General features: G+C 31.5%; 1 protein-coding gene across 1 annotated transcript in view; it reads right to left on the bottom strand.

Moving 5' to 3' along the window:
- LOC118190614 (KICSTOR complex protein ITFG2-like) overlaps positions 1 to 19,109 on the bottom strand; it is an 84,023-nt gene that overhangs the window by 31,287 nt on the left and 33,627 nt on the right. The window contains exons 6-10 of the mRNA XM_085819955.1: positions 10,890 to 10,969; positions 7,927 to 7,986; positions 5,713 to 5,834; positions 5,157 to 5,311; positions 810 to 898 (exon numbers count right to left, since the gene is read on the bottom strand). Coding sequence (XP_085676081.1) covers positions 810 to 898; positions 5,157 to 5,311; positions 5,713 to 5,834; positions 7,927 to 7,986; positions 10,890 to 10,969 — 506 coding nt within the window. The remainder of the gene's footprint in view (positions 1 to 809; positions 899 to 5,156; positions 5,312 to 5,712; positions 5,835 to 7,926; positions 7,987 to 10,889; positions 10,970 to 19,109) is intronic.

Here is a 19,109-nt window from a genome sequence, read left to right as displayed (position 1 = left end):
TTGGCCTATGAGTTTCATTAACAAAATCTATTTTTAGCATATGAAAAGAAATTTTTGTTGAATTTTTCCTCCTCAACATTTCTTAGAGCATTTAAAAAAATCTATAATCATCACCAAGCGTAATGATAGCAAAAAAGGTTGCCTTACTCTTGTTATTCAATTACTAATATAAAAAAAAAAAGTTTAGATATCACTGTATGAGTTATTACTAAAGCTGTAATGTATTGATAAACATGTGGTGATGAAAGCAAAATATAATAAATAATAACTTGCCCGGTCGGCGTCAGGGATATAAATTAGGTTAATGTTTCGGTTTGAGATGTAATGCCAAGCAGACACTCAGCTACGGAGCTAAATTATTAATCTCACAAATTTATGCTTACATAATTGTTTTTTCATAATGATGCATTTTATTTAGTGCCTAAGTGAAATTAAGAATCGGAATTTTAAAGTGAAAATCTCCACATGTTTTTTTACAGAAGGAAAAATCAAATGCGCATGCATAAAGCATACCAAAAAAAAAAAAGTTTGTGGCTTTAAGGTCTGGATTTTAGATCATTCCAGATAATGGACATCCAGATTTCGGACTTTGTACCGTTTTTATTTTTTTCCAGAGGAATTAAACATGGAGCAGCATGTAACTGAATTGATAAGCTCCATTAGGCTATTTCAAGCATCGTATCTAGCGCATAAATAATACATTATTTATAACACATTTGCATAAGAACTATTAGTATTAAACAAATATATACAAGTAGGTTCAATTTTTCATGAATTCTAAGAATATGGAACAGAAACCAAAGTCTTACCAATAAATCTAATTTTGTTATTGTAAACAACTGATGATCAACTTGGAAAGACCAAAGAATGTCATCACCATCGACAAGCATCAATGTACCTATGAACAAAAACTTTTTATCAAAGATCATTAAATGGGAATGAATGTTGCAAAATAACAAATTTGAAAAACTAAAGCAGAATTAAAATAAATGACCATAAAATTTCTGAAACTGTGATTAAATTAAAACTGTTTACTTAATAAAATTAAACAGTTAAATTAAAACACTGTTTAATTATTTTTTTTAATTTTTAAATAATATATTTGCATTTTATTGACAGAGTTTAGTAACTAATATTAAATATTTATTAAATTAAACATCACTGGTGATTTTGACTTGAAAATTTTCAAATTATGCTTAATAATGTTTAGCACCACATCAGTCATCGGCAACTAACACAACCGACAGAGCTCTATTCAAGATTGATGCTATGATAGAAATTTCGGCTATTCAGGAGAAGAAGAAGTAGTGAGTCATATGAGCTAAAGAAGGCCATAGATGATTTGCCCTTATCGATTTGTTTGTAATCTTTCCTTCGCAACCATGGATAAAATTTTCTAGCTATCTCCATTATGTGAGAAAATTATGGATTATTTCTGCATTCAGATGTTACATAAGTTCAAAATAAATTCATAGATATTGTTTGCTATTCATTTTAGTGTTTTTATATTGTTGAGGATAATATAATTATATAAATGGGTAACCGGAGGGAAGGATCAGAAAAATGATATTTATGCTAAGTAATTTAGGTTACAATAATATGCCAGACAAAGATTAATTTAGAAGTCAAACTACAAAAATCAGTATTACATTTGCAAATATAATGGTGATTTTTGTTGCTTGACTTCTAAATTAAGCTAGGTAATTTATCATGTAAAGTAATTAACATATACTGAAACAGCAAAAGAAAACCAAGAAATTTAATAACTGCATGTATCAATAACTGAAATTAATTTTAATATGATTTTAATTAGATTTATTATTTACTTCTTTTGAAATATGTAACAATATTAATATTTTTTGGTATGTATGTGCATATGTGTGGGTGTGATTCATCATTAACTTTTACATGTTTTTATGAGATAATCTATTTTTCTTTTCAGATGGATATAGTGAACCAAACTTCTAATCCATAATCTCCTTCTAAAGTTCATTATAATGAAGTTTGACTGTAACATGAAGATGCAAATATGTGTAATATATTTCATACATTCAGAATAAAACTACACATAAAAATACATACATATACCATTCAACTCAAAAGAGGCACACCGAAGCAAAGCAGACAAAACCACTGAACGTCTGGTACTTCAACCGAGGTTTCAATGCTGCCAAACAGTCTCTGATGCATGGACATTTTTATGGTTTTTCCCATGTGTAATGTGATTAGTAACACATGTGATTATGAGTAATCTGATTATGAGTCCGTTTCCCTCAGAAAATGCTCTTTAAAGTCATCTGCCCACTTATGTAGATAGCCCTCATATTCTAATTTATTTCTGTATTCGGTTTTAAATGTCACTGTACAAAATGCTACTTCACACAAGTATATAGAGTGTTGATGATCTTAAACTCTTCAGACACTACTGAAACCAGAAACAACGACTAATGAGAGAAACTTGCATTCACATGATACCTGATCATACACTCACTTGTAATTGTGAGCCTACTTCTTTGGGTGGCCTATCTTCACTATCTTTTTCAAAATTTTCTGTGAAGAGAATTTTTTCTCTCATTAACTAAAGAAGGTTCCAGAAAATACAACTATCATATAACAGTGGATTTCTGGACTATTCTATGACCTTAGTTTATTTTATTATTATAATAAGTTATTTTATTAATAATACTTATCATGCACCCCTCAAATATTATTCTGCTTTGTGAACCCCTTCAAAATTTCTCTGGAGCCTGGTTAAAAAACACTGGTCTGTACAATGCGCAACACTTTCATACAAATGCTTGATTCCTTTATAGAAATCTTTTGGAATGCTATTGAAGTCTCCAATTACAGTTTTCTGGATTTCTTCAAAGCCATTAAAATTATCACCGTTAAAACTGAAATTTCATTCTAGGGAATAGAAGAAATCTGCAGGTGCGAAATCTCTTAAATTCAGGAAAAGAATGAGAATTGTGACATTTTTCTTTGCTAGAAACTGCTCAAGAACTGGTGGTGCATTGTCATGCAGCAGAAACCAGTCATTTGATTTATCTTTTTCAGGCCTAAGATGCTGAATTCTCTTCAGAAGTTAGTCCAGTACATCTTTAGAAAATAAGGAGTTCATATGCCCCTCAAGATCAAATTCCAAGTTTCTTTTCAATCAAAAAAGATCTCCAAACTCAAGATTTCTGAAACTGAAATTTTGGTAACCATGAAGCTCCTCCAATCCAAGCACATGATTGAGATTTTTTCTCAGTATCATAAGCACAGCACCAAGTTTTATCACCACTCACAATTCCCCTTGAAAAAATTAGTAATTATGTTGACTTTGATGAAATCCTTTTACACAAATTCATTCTCCTTTCTGTGCTGCAGACTGTACAAGAGATAAAACAAGATCAAATTTTCTTATATGAAAATCTTCCATAACTGTTTTGTGTGCAGTGTCTCCTGATACAGTGCTCCTCAATTACCAATCGAAGAGACACGTAATAGTTGTTCAGCCACTAGTTTCGAAGATTTGACTATAGAACCTTCTTCTTTAGTTGCAAAACTTAAAATGATGAAAGACAAGCCTGTGTTGATGCAATACAAGTGAAAACAATAGACTAGAAAGTTCAGGAAAATTCCATCAAAAAATGAAAACACAGCTAATGGCATTATCTATAGATGAAAAATGAAAACAACTACGAAATCATTTCATTAAAAGCTGAGGGTAAATTTGGATTGTAATTTGGATCTTAACTAGAACTAAAAGATTCAAAAATCATTTTTAGCTGGCACACTATATTTTCTAGAGGTGTTATTGAACTATCTTATAATTCAACATATTAAAAAGTGACATGTGCTGACTGGTCAAATGAAATGGATATTTGAATAACCTAAGACACTGTATATATATTACTGAATGCTTCATATTAAATGCGAATATGCGTTTGTCTCAGGGGATATATAATTACATAAAATTCAAGTTTAAATTTAATTACACATTAACTCAATAATTAAAAAAACTTTAAGTGATATTTTTAGTCAATTAGATGCAAACTATTACAAATGGTAATGTTTCAAAGCAATGGTAACTTTTCAAAGCAATACTTATGCATAACTTTTAATTCAATTGCACCGTAACACACCGAGTTGTTTTATGAAAAAGCTGCTGAGATGATTTTGGATAAAACACAGCAGTTTAAAATTTAAAACTACAGTTACTTTTTATCTGCTTCAAACAAATAACAATATTATATATGAAACATTGCATATACACATCATTCAGATATTGTTATTGAATTGCCAAAGTCCCATCTGGTTGTATATGAAAGCATGGAAATATGCCACTAATTGTGATCAACAATTCAGTTAATATGATCAAAATATTATCAAACAGTTTTTTTTTAACTGAAGTAAAGTTGCCAAGTAAGATATAAAGTCAAGAAATAAAGTCAAAATAAATCAGAAAAATTGCCGAATGTCATAAAAATATTATCAAGTAAGAGATTACATCACTAAACAGCTTGTTTTTTATATTAGTTCATTTAAAATTATGTAAAAAATCAATCTTAGTATAACTCAGATTTTGAGCAACTCTATCAGTTTGGAGGATGATCAGACACAGGCTTCCCCTTCTTCAGACATTCTGCAGAATCCCTCCCCTGGAAATATCTACACCAAACTAAAAGTGCATTTTTGCCTAAATTTAAATTTTCCAATTGCATGTTCTCTTCCAATGAATGAGGGATGTCTTCCAAATAGTAAGGTTAGAAGTACAGTATCAGTTAAATAATTTCTAGAAATGTTATGAATCATTCATAAATGAACTACTGCGTTAAAAGACATTATGAAAAATTCAGTAACTAATTTTTAAATGTGCCCAATAAAATTCTGTTAAAGTACTTATTTATAGGTTTCTTGTTGCATTTAGATTAAATCAGTTAAATTGCATTGCTGTTTCAAAAGATATTTTTTCTCACTGTTTAATGTTATCATCTGATTAGTGCTATCAAAGCAGACATGGACAAACATAATCATTTTAAGCAGTGCCTGCTGCATGTAAATCAATATTTTAAAGCGAACCAAAATCATAGAAATTCTTTGCATGATTTTCCTCATTACATGTGACTAAATTCTAACTCTTTCACTGAAACACAAGGAATATTAATTACCATCTAATGTAGCAACGGCAATCAAGGAATCTTTTGTTTCTCCGTTACGAGTGCCCCGAATGCCACCAAGTATCTCGGAGGATATATTGGGGTTCCTCATTCGACTGGAAGCAAGTGGATGGTGTACAGGTGTAGTTAATTTTGATCCGGACGAACTAAAATATAAGAACTTGTACTACGTCTTTTAATGCTAAAGTATCAAAAGTAATTTTATTAATAAGGATATGCATGATGCAACACAATAATAATGTCCACAGTAATTAATTTTGCAAGTATTTTAACCCTCTTAGCATTATGGATTTAGCCATGAAATTTCAAAGATCCTAAAAATGCCATGAATAAGTGATATTTTCTTGATTTTAATTAAAAAATGACTCTCTCACTTTGTACCTTGATTCCTTTTCTTCCAATATACATACGAACCAAAATAGGACACATTAAAGCTGGTAGAAATTTTCACGTGTGATGAATAAGGAAACCAGTCCATAACGCTAAGAGGGTTAAACTAGTTTTCAAAATTTTTAGAAATATTTTACTTCAAAACAAATGCACATACCCATCAGAAAATTCTCCAGCCTGTTCATCACAGCACTGAAAGTGTATGTATGTGCCACCCGACTGAGCTATTAATATGTATGGGCTTCCCTCTGTAGATGGATTTAATGAAATGGAACTTATCTGTAATAAAAATAAAATTGGTATCGGTAAAAATTTATCTCCTCTTGATAACTTTGAATCAGATTTTGATTGTATTCTTCTTCTTATTTTGTAATTTTTATATTTCACACACCTGTAGTTTTCGGGAGTTCTTTTGGTTTGTTTACAACTGTTTGATATTTTTTACATATTTATAGAGAATTTTGGATTTTACTGGTATTGAATTTCATTTCTTTTGTATCTTTGTGAATTTGATTCTAAATTTCTTACTTTTGTCTATATGTATGTATATATGCAAGACATAAAATATGAAAGAAATTACTAACAAGTTACTAACTTAATTTGGCAAGAGTTCTTTTAATTCCTGGTTTTATTTGGCTACAACCCATTCGAAGAATCTGTGAATATGTAAGATATAAAATATGAAAGAAATTGCTAACAAATTACTAACTTAGTTTGGAAATACTCTTGTTTTGCTTGTTTGGCCTTTTAATTCTTGATTTTATTTAGCTATGTCTCCTTCAGAGAATATGTGTTGCGATACATGTCATTCTTTCATCTGTAATAATCTGCAGTGCTGTAGAGCCCTTTTCGAACCACCATTCAACACTGAAGCAAAAAAGCCGAGTTTATAAATACTCCAGCTACTGAATATGCAGCCAATTTTCTCTTCTGCTCTTGCTTCGCAAGCACGTAATTAACCATTTCACTGCTTTCATCTACTTTTAAAGATGTGATATGCATATATAAAATTGTGGGATGCTTCCAGCACTCACAGAATTGTGTCAACAAAAAATATATGTCCTGATTATTAATGATGTGTGATTGAAGAAATGTGTCAAGAATATCCGCGAATAAATTATATGATTAATTTGGCAGGTTTGTCTGCATGTCCATCATTCCATCTACACAACAGTTTCGAGCTATCTTCTAATATCAAATTATCTTTAGATAAATTATTATTATATATATAAATGTAATATATAATATGAAACATGATTATTAAACTTAATTGGAACCAACTGGCAACAGCAAATTCATAATTTAATTAAACATATCCTAGCTTCAAAGATATACTTTACACCATTTTGCATCACTCTGCAGCATGTTATATAATCTCTGCATTGTGAAAGCTTTAGCCCAATCACTGCTCAGGATTCAACAAAGACATTCCAAGCTGTAAAGAATTGGCATAATAATGGAATAAGCTTGATTGTTTCCCTTTTCCATAAAATACACCTGTATCAGTCAAGCAACTGAATTCGCCTAAACAATATAGCATGAGCTGCATAAACGTATTACTTTTTGCCTGTCTGCTATACCTAAGAAAGTTGTGCCTTTTTGCTAAGCTTCTTTTTCTATCATTTAAAATGTTAACTGCATTTATAGAAATTGTGGGGTGCATTTAGCATCCTAGTGAGGTACCAAATTAAAAATGTATTTCTGAAGAATTTTTCCTCTTCAAAATAAAAATGATGTTTTAATGATCAAGCCAGCTGTAGTTTTCCCTCCAGTAATCTGCGGAGCATATTTTATTGACTATGACTAAAGCGTAAATTGGTTTCATCTTCCGCAAAAACTACTATATCAAATACATATAATCACGACATAATAATTAAATCAAAAAGAGTCCAACAGGAGGTACATAATTCAAAATTAAAACAAAAAAATTACTCAATAATTCTCTTATTGAATTGTTTTAAAATAATTGAAATTAATAAAAAAATTTAAAATAACTTATTGTGTTAAAATGTTATAACAAATTGTTGAAAATTCCCTGGTCATTTCCATGGAGCAGCCAAAGAGTTTTCAACATAACTTCTGAATTATATCTAGATGAACAAAAAGATTTAATTCAAAAGAATTTTTTAAACAAATGTTATTTGAAATTAAATAAATAAAAATTAAATTAATTAAATCAAAATTATAATTTAAAGGCCATTAAAAATTGCAACAAAGTATGAAATAAAAAAAGATGTTGGCCACTATTGGTTTAGCTCATATATGATTTGATGATAGAAAACATAAGTTCATGTGGCACAAGCTTCAGGTTAATGATTAGACATATAAATAAATAAATATGCACATAAAACAAAGCTAAAAAGTGTCTAACCTGGTCTGCAAGCTCCAACTTGTGCAATCCTACCAATTTTCCAGTAAAATCGTTTGGATTCTGCAAAATAAACATTATTATATAAAACAAACTATTCTCACTGCCATAAATAAATAATATGAACTTGATTAATAATAAGGAATAAGATTGATTGTTTCACTTTTACCATAAAATATACTAGTATCAGTCAAGCAAATGAATTTGCCTAAACAATATTGCATGAGCTGCATAAACATGTCAAAACTTATCTCTGTCTTATAGCGTTGCCTATAAGTTTTAGGACTTGAACTAGAGTTTAATTTCTAAAATTTTGGAAACATCCTATGTAAAATATATTAAAGTGATGGATGTTGAACTATATAGTTAAGTCAACTGCCACCCAGATGGTATAGTGGTTAGGGAAGACTGACTGCCATACCAAAGGGCCCAGGTTTGAATCCTGGATAAAGCATGGATGTAAAAATGTCTGTCCCTTCCTAGAGAGTAATAGTGGCTGCCTATTAGGTGCCTCCACAATAAAATAGCCACCACTTCTGGCCTTAGTAGTGGCCAATACTGTTATAGGCAAGTGCTTGCTATTGAGAAGAAAATAATTAGTCAATTTTTTTCTCAAATTACACTTCATCAATGAAATAGCAAATGTTAAGAAAGGACACAAATGTTAAAAAGAACTAGCAGGCAAGCCCACTGGCTAGTGGGCTGCAACCAAAGCAAAATTTGTAAGTTCTGTGTACCCCTGGCAAAAGCATGAAAACATTTCAATATGAAAGAAATTAGTTCATTCTTTCCAAGCAACAACCAATTTATAAATATTTTTTTACTGCTGAACCAGGAAACAATATCTTTTGGTTCAGGTTAATATGTATGATGTCATGATTTAAATTTAATATATAATTTAATAAAATTTTCTCAATATCAATAAAAACGTGGCAATAATATATTGTGTCAATTATACTAACCTGACATAAGAAAGTTGTCAACAGCAGCTATTTATTTAAAATGCAGACATTAATGAATAATTTTTAACATAAAGTGACGTCACATGCAATCGCACATTTTCTTCAATGTCAGAATATGACCTTATATAATAATAATATGTTTAATGTTTGGCGCTTTTCTATCCAAACAATAATACTATATCTATTTTTATTTCATATTTTGCAAAACTTACAAATTTTTTATTAACAAACTCTACGATTTGAAAGTGAGCTATAGCAAAACTTTCTGAAATAAAGCATTTTTACCCCCAATGTGCAAGACTGTTGCTATTTGGAAAAATGAGTGTCAAAATTAGTGTTTTTAGAGAAGCACAAAAATGGGAACAGTCGAAATAGCTTCTCACAATTTTTTGCAGGGTATAATATATTTATTGTTTGGCAATGCTATTTTTATTTCATATTTTGTAAAATTGAAAAATTTTTCATTAAGAAACTCTATGATTTGAAAGTGAGCAGTGGCAACACAGAAATAAAGCAGATTTTTCTCTCCAGCATACAATACTGTTGCCACTCAGAAAAAAAAAGGTAAAAAATTAACATTTTTAGAGTTTTTAATTAATATCTTGGCTAATTAAAGTCGTACAAAGACGAGAATGCTCCAAATGGCTTCCAACGAATTTTTGGAATCAGGTTTACCTCTCTGGAAGCTCAACTTCCCACTTTTCCGGAGGAGATAATGCCACAAACAAGCAAACAGACAGATAGACATGCATATATAGTTTGCATTCAAATAAACTAGAGATAAAAGAAACTTAATTTCTTTCAAATCAAAATCACAAAATATTTGTGAACTTATCAAGTCTTTCGTATAAAAAGAACAAAGAACATCGTCTTTCGTATAAAAGAACAAAGCCTTTTGTATAAAAAGAACAAAAGAAAGAAGAAAAAACTTTTAATTATTATCAAAAGGTTTTAACTAAACGAAATTTTCAAAATCTCCATTTCACAAAAACAATTTTAAGTTTTAAAGATACACTTATAAAGAAGGTATAATATTTATAAAGAAGATACAAATAAATTTAGTAAATGAAGTAAATAAAAAAAACTCTTGAAAACTAAATTTATTTTCTCAATAAAATTTAATAAAAAGGTATACGAGTAATGTTAAAAATTTTTATGGGTATTATTTACGGGCACAACCTGGTCTCACATGTATAATTTTTTTACGGGTATTATCGCAACCACTTTGACACAGCCTAGTCTCACAGGTACAAATTTTAAAACTGAGTTTAAGGGGGGCGGGAAGAATCACATTTTAAGGAAATTGGAATACAACAAAAAGAACGCATAAAAAAATGGTGATGTAGGGAACTGAATATTTGTCATGTGCATGGTTGCTTAAATAATTATAATGCACCTGGTTACTAGAGTTTTGGTGCATTATGAAACTTTGACAATTCCTATTAAAATAGCTACGATAATATGAAAGTACCTTTTCATACTTTCGTTTAATCAAAACAAGGTAAAGACAGAAATTTTTTTCAGACTTAATGTAGATAACCAATAAACATGGAATACTAGACAAATCAGAAAATTAAGCAGTGTGGCACTCAGGGTCACCAAAGGAGATGCTAATTAAGGCAGTGCAGGATTTACGTATAGCTACAGAAGCTGTAGCTTAGGGCCCGCACTATCTTGGGGCTCCCCAAAAAATTAAAATACAGTATAAATATAGTATTAAAATAACAGACTTATAAAGGGCCCTATAACTCAAATAGCTTAGGGCCTTATAAAGTCTAAATCTCAGTCTTATAAAGTCTACTGAAATCGAAACAATCATATTCGTTTTTTACAAACACTTTTACCTGACATCAGTAAAACTCATCTTTTGAAGGATTTAAGCAAAACGTTTACTGGTATTTTTTTATTGGGATTCGAAATATTTAAATAACAAAAATAAGCACAAAAATCGAAGTTTTCGGATCTCAAAACTATCGATTTTCTATCCAAACAATAATACTATACCTGATTAATTCTAACCCATCTATATGTCCTTAGAACATGATCAGTAAGGCCTAAGACTAATTCAACTTCTCCATCATTATCTAGTACCAAGAAAAGAAAAAAAAACTAAATTAAATAACATACATAATTAACTTAAAAATTCCAAATATGCTTTCATTTACAGAAGCAACAGAAACATTCAGAACTTCTCAAAATTTCACTTTGGATTAATAAATCATAGAATAGCTCTGTGTTAACACACTAATTTTCAGCACACACATTTTTATACTTTTAGAAAAACATATCTCAAAATGCCTACTTAAAACACAACTTTGAACGAAACTTAAAAAAAATAATAACAATATGCTATAGAGATATTTAGACTGCTTTTGCAGGACACAAAAATTCAACAAAGTTGTCATCCCGATTCAAACTCTGGACTTTCCAATGGCTAGTCAGATGTGTTTCCAGTTACCCCATGATAGCACACTGTAAGGAAGAAGAAAATTCCTCACAAAGTATACAGAGAAAAGATAAAATTGTGAGTAAAATTTTTTAAATGTTTAAGCTTCCATTTGTAGTAATAACAAAAACATTTAGAATTTCTAAAACTTTTATAGGAGTAACATGGTATTATAGGAATTAATTTCATAGGTTTCTTTCAGTTTATGTGATCACAGTGAAAGCCTCGAGGGCTATCTGCCTAAGGGGAGGGATGCCTTCGTGGAGGACTTTCTAACAGAAACTGGCTCATATACACATAACACATGGGGAAATTCATGAAAATGGCCATGCAGCCAGCCGATTTGTGGGATTCAAATTTTGCACCGAACTACTAGTGTTCAGCAACTTTACTGCTTGGCTGCTGATGGGCTCTCAATTTCAAAGGTTTAACAGGGTATTATAGAATATAAGATTAACAGTGCATCAGCAAGATTGAATTTTGATATACACTGTTATCATTAATTAAGGAAAAATCACAAAAATGACGATTACTCAAAAAGTTATATGTAGAATTTAATGAAACTGACCCATAGTATACAACACATAGTAAGGTATAAAATAACATAAACAGAAATTAGCAGATAATTATGATGTTATATAAATTAGGATATGTATAAAATGAACAAATCAGGTGTGTTAATTTGGTATAGGAAAACTGCCTTCAGTATGATTTCCCCTAGAAGCAATACAACAAATACAGCAATGTGCGATGCTGCCGTATAATCCAGTCTATCAGTTCCATAGGAAGTGAAAGCCATTGCTCTTGCAAAGCAGTTGCAAGCATGGCAATGGTCTGAGAGGAGGACTGATAGCAGCTATATGTCTTCCTAAAATATCCCAAACATGTTTGATAGGATTCAAGTCAGGTGATTGAGCTGGCCATTACATGTGCTAAATTTGTTCATACTTATAAATTACATTTTAACATCCTAAATAATGTAAAATTATTATGTCTTCTCTACTCCTAAACTATTAAATATATACAGAGATCTATTTCACAATGAAATGCAGAAGTTCTAATAATATATAAATTGTTAAACAATTTATAACATATATTTCGTACATCAAACAAATGATGAGGTAAAATAATAAGAAATGTCTCCAAATTAAATGAATTAATAGCACATAATATATTTAAGTAACATATTCAAAATACTTATCAAAGTGAAATTATTCATTAAAATATTATTGCTTACACCTATAATTGAAATTATAACATGTTACAATTTATTTGCTTTTAAAGTAAAATATAATGTACTTATTGATATCCATAAGTGAAAAATAAAATTAACATTGGCATGTAATGTTTTCTGAAGGGCAAATGCTGAGTTTGCAAAAGTGAAGATGCCTTTAAGATGTTACCGTTAAAAAATTTTGGTGCATACTATTAAAATGCATTTTATAATTCAAAGATATATAAATAACTAGCTACAAGCACAGTGTTACAAGTAAGATTTAGTCATAATATCCAGTGCTTTACTTAATATTATCCATTATTTATTTGCAAATCTTAATTTTTAATCATTTCCCCAATCCTGATGACTGAAAATTTACTTTTCACAAGAAAATGTAACTATGAGCTGCATCACAGCCTCAAATGTACAAAAGAAAAAAAGAAATGGTGTCAAATTTAATGTCTGCTATTTTTAATATTCTTCTGTTTAGAAAAGTAATCATTAAATACTCTGTGCATTATATCGATATCTGAGCCAACACTTGAAATCCTGCTTGCACTTCCTTTCAAATTGCATCTTAGCCTTATTTTAAATAAGCCACATAATAAACTTCCTAAAAATTTAAATCACAATTTCAGATTTGTCAAATACCTACAAGTTCTTTTTTTACATTATTCCATTTTTCAACTATTTTTAATTTAATCATGTTTATTAGAAAAATACTTTTTTGACAAGCAGTTTATTAGCACCATCTGCATAAATATTAATGCCACCATAAATATAAATATCACCATTAAATCAACCACAAAGATCTCTTTACTATTATCTTGCTCTGAAATGCCACAATACTCTAAAATGAATATGGCACACTTTCACGTCTCTTCTGCATGCAAACAGATATTCAAATCAAGTTGTTGTGAATATACTGTTACCAGCTTTAGCAAACAAATTTTGCTTTTTAAGTTTAAAATACAATATCCAGAAAGTTTTGATCACAGTTTTAAGTGATCAACAAACAAATATCTATTCCATAACTCAATCTGCAAAAGTGTGCATTTCTATAAAAGTACACAGATATTCTGAATGATAAATATTTAAAGAATAAATAATTTTCAGTAATTGAGTATTATAATGCTAAACAAGAAATTGGCTATTACAGAACCATGACATTAGGTAGAAATATGGTCAAAGTTGTGCCAGTTGCTACCATTGTTATGTTACGTAATGTGTTACGCTCGAACAATGGCTAGCTCAGAAAGTTATCTACCCGATGAATTAACAGCTATCTTATCATAATAAATGGAACACTTCAAATATTTTAAACTTAAGGAAAAAGGTTTATTTACACATTTGTACAAGTTAAATGAACAAGAAATGTCTATCTACATCATGCAAACATCGTTCTTAGCTATCTAAACCGCAACTGTTCGTTTTTCTCTGGCATCCCATGACATCAGAGAAAAACGAAGTCTAGCTTTGGCAAGTCTGGGCTTTGATTCGCTGGCATAGTGATGCTATTCCCAACATCCTCCCCCTTTTGGGTTGCTGGATAGCTACTCAAAACAACAATTCTACCAGCTCGTGTCATATACATCGGAAACATCAGTGGAGTCTGGAGATCGAGGTGACATAGAAATTTCTGAATGATGAGAGGTATGCAAGTCGTTTCCACGATGAGAAACTGAAGACTTTACAGCAGATTGATGTTTTTGAGGATCACTTGGATGACATGAACCTGACAAATCATCATCTTGGATATCTAGAGGAAACACTCGTTGCATTGAACGTACCAAATTGTTAGTTTCCATTCTTAATCTAACTGTTCTCCCCATCTTTTCCTGGAATCAGTTCCTAACCCTAGCCAAAGGCGAATTCAATCTTTTCTTGATATCATCTCCTATCAATACAATGTCATTCACTCGAATATTTGGAAATTGTGAATTTTGCTGTCGTTTCTGAATAAGCAGTTCTAAATATTCCTTTCGAAAATGTACTCGGAGATCTTCCATTAATTTTGCATGAAATCTGATTCTTTTCCTGAGATGATTGGTGTCTACTGTGTCTATATCAGTTACATCTAAATTGGATCTATTGGTCAAAAACATGGCAGGTGTAAGTGGAACTAAGTCTTCTGTATCTTCGGATACGGAAGTCAATATCAAGGGTCACGAATTTACTACCCTTTCACATTCGCACATATTTGTTTCCATTTCTTCATACGTAAGAACAGCTCTACCCAATGTTCTCCTAAAGAGTTCTTTGACTACTCGAACAAGTCTTTCCCACCATCCGTCCCACCAGGCAGCAGTGGGGGGAATGAATTTCCATTTGATCTTCTGTACTTCTGTCTGTCGAGTTACTTTACTCCAATCAATTTCTAACAAATTATTATAAGCTCCTCTAAAGCCGTTGTCCATTACCGTTGTCTGTATAAACCACTCTAGGTCTTCCTCTTCTACAACAAAACATCTAAATGATAACAGAAAAGAATCAGTGAAAAGCGATTTTATTAACTCTAAATGAATTGTTCTATACAGAGCACATATGCAGAGAACCATCCATACTTTGTCCTCACGTTTTACAAATAGGGGACCAGCCAAGTCATTACCAACTACTTAGAAAGCTGCTGCATTTTCCACTCTATCAGCAGGTAAGGAAACTGGTTCAGTGATCAAAGATTCAGTTTTGTATCATCGACATTTAATACAGTCCTTCAGAACACTATATATCACTCTTCTTCCTCTTATAATCCAGTACTTTTCAAGCAATATACTTAATAATATCTGGGTTCCAGTATGACAGTTTTCTCGGTGAAAATATTCAATCAGTCTTTGAGTAAAGATACATTTACCAGAAAGAAGAATACGTGAAATGAACAAAAGCTTATCTATGTGTTTAATAATTCGAGTTTTAACTCTGATAATTCCATTCACATCATTGAAAACGCACAAGTTCCAAATAAAGGTTTCCCTAGGAAAAAATTGAGCTTGCACATTATGAATAAGCAGAATTTCAGCATTTTCAATCTCCTGCATTTGAAGTCACCCCCCCCATCTAGTACCATGACACGATCTTATATTACTGATAAATCTCAATATCCATGCAACCATTATAACTACTGAATGGAAATTTGAGAATTTAATGGCCTACTACGAGACTTTCTCTTCTGACAAATTAATATTACATAATCTAATCTTTCTCCCTTTCAAATGTTATTTCAGGTGTTTCCGTTGTCAGTATCTCGGTATCAGGCCATTGTCTGTTTGCAACAACCATGCCGGGATTCTAATAATTCTTAGGAGAACACCCTCGTGAAATCAGATGAGCGGGATTCATTTTCCCTGGCACATGTTGCCATTCATTATTTGGAAATACATTATTTATTTCTTTTAGTCTGTGCAAGACAAAAACTGTCCAATCGCCATGTTCTTTTAACCATTATAAAGCTACCCTACAGTCGCTCCAAAATATTGTTTTAATCTCATGGGCGTTTAACCCCTTCGAGCTGGGTAGCAGAAACACGCACTTATCGCGGAGGCTGGCAGTGTCTTACGCGAGCGTCTGTCCAGGGCCGGGGGCTTTTTTGCTACTAAGCCTAAATCCATGAAATTTCCGAAGTATCAACGCATTGTTTAATAATGCTCTATAGAGTATTTAAACGGCTTATGCTTTATAGATATTTTTATACTATATACTTTAATTACCTTATTTCTTGTTTAATATTTTACACATTTTATTTTCATTACTCACCATTTTATGACTTTTAACATTATACATCTGAAAACTAAATATATTGTTTAAAATTCTCTTTTCGTATGAAAAATTTGAAAACAGGGATCTACACACAGTCCTATGTTACATTCCTTGCACTCGTAATAACTCATTTGCCGTTTTGGAGGATTTTTCCGGGAATGTGAATAAACGAAGCATCATCGTCTCATTTTCTTATCAGTCTCTTCTGAACAAAGTTTCGGAAAATGTCTTTCAATTAATCTTTCAGAATCAATATCAGAATATCAGAATTTCAGAATCAATATCTGAAATATTTTGCATCATTTCTGCTATTTCATGCGCTGTTAAACATTTTCGACACTTCGACATTGCAACGGTAAAAACAGAAAGAATTCACGTCTAACAAGATCTAATTATTTTCTAAAAACTGAACTGCAAACCGAAATACCCAACGCTTTAGCGCAAATAAAACTTCTCTACTTAAATAAACAACTACCACGTGCGAATAAAGTGCGATTTAAAGAGACGTCATAAATCATGCCATTCGGAAACATTTATTTCCCCTTTTGTTTATATAATCAAAAACACGTGTATGTGAGTCATGCTTCTCTCATTTCGAGTAGAAGGTCTAATGTACATGTATCTGAAACCATATGGACATACAGTGCCATCTTGTGGCAGAAATTATAGTTTGAAAAACGTTCCAGGACACTGGCACAAATACGTGACAGTCGGTAGTGAACGGGAAAATGCTCTGTCACGCCTGCGTGTCGGCAGGGAAGTGAGTGTGTTCGTTGCTGGCACGTAGACGTGACAGTCGGCGCGAAGGGGTTAATGCCTGCTTCACTGAATATGCCAACCTGGCACCAATGCAACAAGCCATTAACTCTAACCTAGGGATCGTTACTTTCTTCAAAGGTGCAACTCTGGTTTTTGCACTAACAAAGTAAATTTTTACCTCTTGAGAAGTTCTCATTCTAAAAAAAATAAAGGTGGCACATGCCTCTTTGCACGCATCTACGAAAACATGCATCTCAGTGGAATCATTTATTTCAACATAACGTGAGATTTCGATATATCTTAATGCATCTATCTCTCTAAACCATCTTTTAAAAGACATTTAAATATTATTTGGTAAGGGAGTATCCCACTTTAGATTTAAATTCCATGTTTCTTACAATAAAAGCTTAGGTGGTAAGATTGCAGGACTCAACAGACCCATTGGATCAAGTATTTTCTGAACAGTAGCTAAAATGATTCTCTTAGTAGAATTCTAATCTTCGCTTACAAGATCAAAGTTTAAATTACACTTAAGAGTGTCCTTATCAAGATCCCACAAAATTCCCAATACAGTCAAAAGTCGTTAATTCGGACACCCATAATTCGGAATGATCTATCATCCGGACCTCAAAACTAAAAACTTTCTGCGCATGCGCCGCGTTGACACATGCGCATAGGCGTTTACGCGTGCGCGTAAGACCTTTTACGACTGCGCATATGAGTGTGCGCAAATGCAGAATATGTTTTCGCGTGCGCATTTTATGTATAATGGACGTATAAGTTAAAATTATCTAATTATCTATTTCAGTTAATGTTGATGATTGCATTGTTCCTTAATTTTCGAATTGGATCCCGCTTATTATTTTTTGCAGACTGTAAGAGCAATTTTATAAAAGTAAGCTTAAACTTTCGATTATATCAAATAGAATTTCCGATATATATTTGTTAATATGTAAAGGATCTAAAGCGAAAGTATGTTTTGAAATCCGAAATCTGTTTATCAATTTCACGCTGCTCGGCGAGGGGATCGCCGCGGCGGGCACGTAATGAATTGGAAGTTGATCTGTCAGCACTATCCTTATCTTCATTATTTTATTTGGCTTATAATTCCTTACCAAATGTAGTATTTCATCTCGATATGCTCCGTCTTTGATATGATTTAAAACAAGTTCCTCGTCATTATAATTTGCTTTCGATAGCGAAGAAAGTGACAGAGGTTATTGAAAACGAAAAAATTTCGATTGACAAATTAGTCGGTGTTCTCGACACAGCAATTATAGGACTTGAACAGCGGAACTTTGTAACTGAACAAGAAATTATGTCTGTTTAATAGAATTAAAGAGAAAGTATTATCACATGAAACGAAGCAAAACTTAAACAACTTACATTGAAAGAAATGTTTAATAAAGTAAACAAATAAATATTAAGCTTTTTCTTTTTGTAAATTTTGATACCCTTTAGATCAAAATTGTTCTTTATTTCATAAATTACGGTTTCATATTTTTAATTTTAAAATTTCTGCATGCCATCTTACGAGATTTAAACTGGTGATATATAATCTGGAAAAATCGATAATCCGGAATCGCCGAAGTCCCGACGAGTCCGGATTAACGACTTTTGACTGTACTTTCATGACACCAGCACTTTTAGAAACATATTTACATTTTACATTACTGTCCCAGATTCTTCAGTTAAAGCAACCTTGTGACAAAATATCTTTCGCATTTACAATAAAATTTTCCTCCAACTCAATATTTGCAATGCCAGAAAAACAATTGTCTACATAAAGAGAATGTTTCAGCGTTTGTGCTATAGAATCAAATTCAGATGGTATGTTATCTAATAAATGTGCTACTGAGGCTGCTAATAAAAATGGAGTCGACTTTAACCCAAATACTACTCTGCGATGTCAGTAAACAATCTGTTCACTCTCGAATGGATATAAAAAAAAAATTTTTAATTCTATGTTGAAAGGTTATACTTAGCATCAGAAATGCTTTCTCAATATCTGAAGATAATCCTATTGAATGAATTCGAAACCTATCAAGTA

Source organism: Stegodyphus dumicola, chromosome 7 (assembly GCF_044657685.1).
Source record: "Stegodyphus dumicola isolate Sdum_Otavi_A_Nest chromosome 7, ASM4465768v1".
NCBI classification, from domain to species: domain Eukaryota; kingdom Metazoa; phylum Arthropoda; class Arachnida; order Araneae; family Eresidae; genus Stegodyphus; species Stegodyphus dumicola.
Note: the sequence above shows the minus strand (reverse complement) of the source record. Positions and strands in the feature narration are given on the sequence as shown.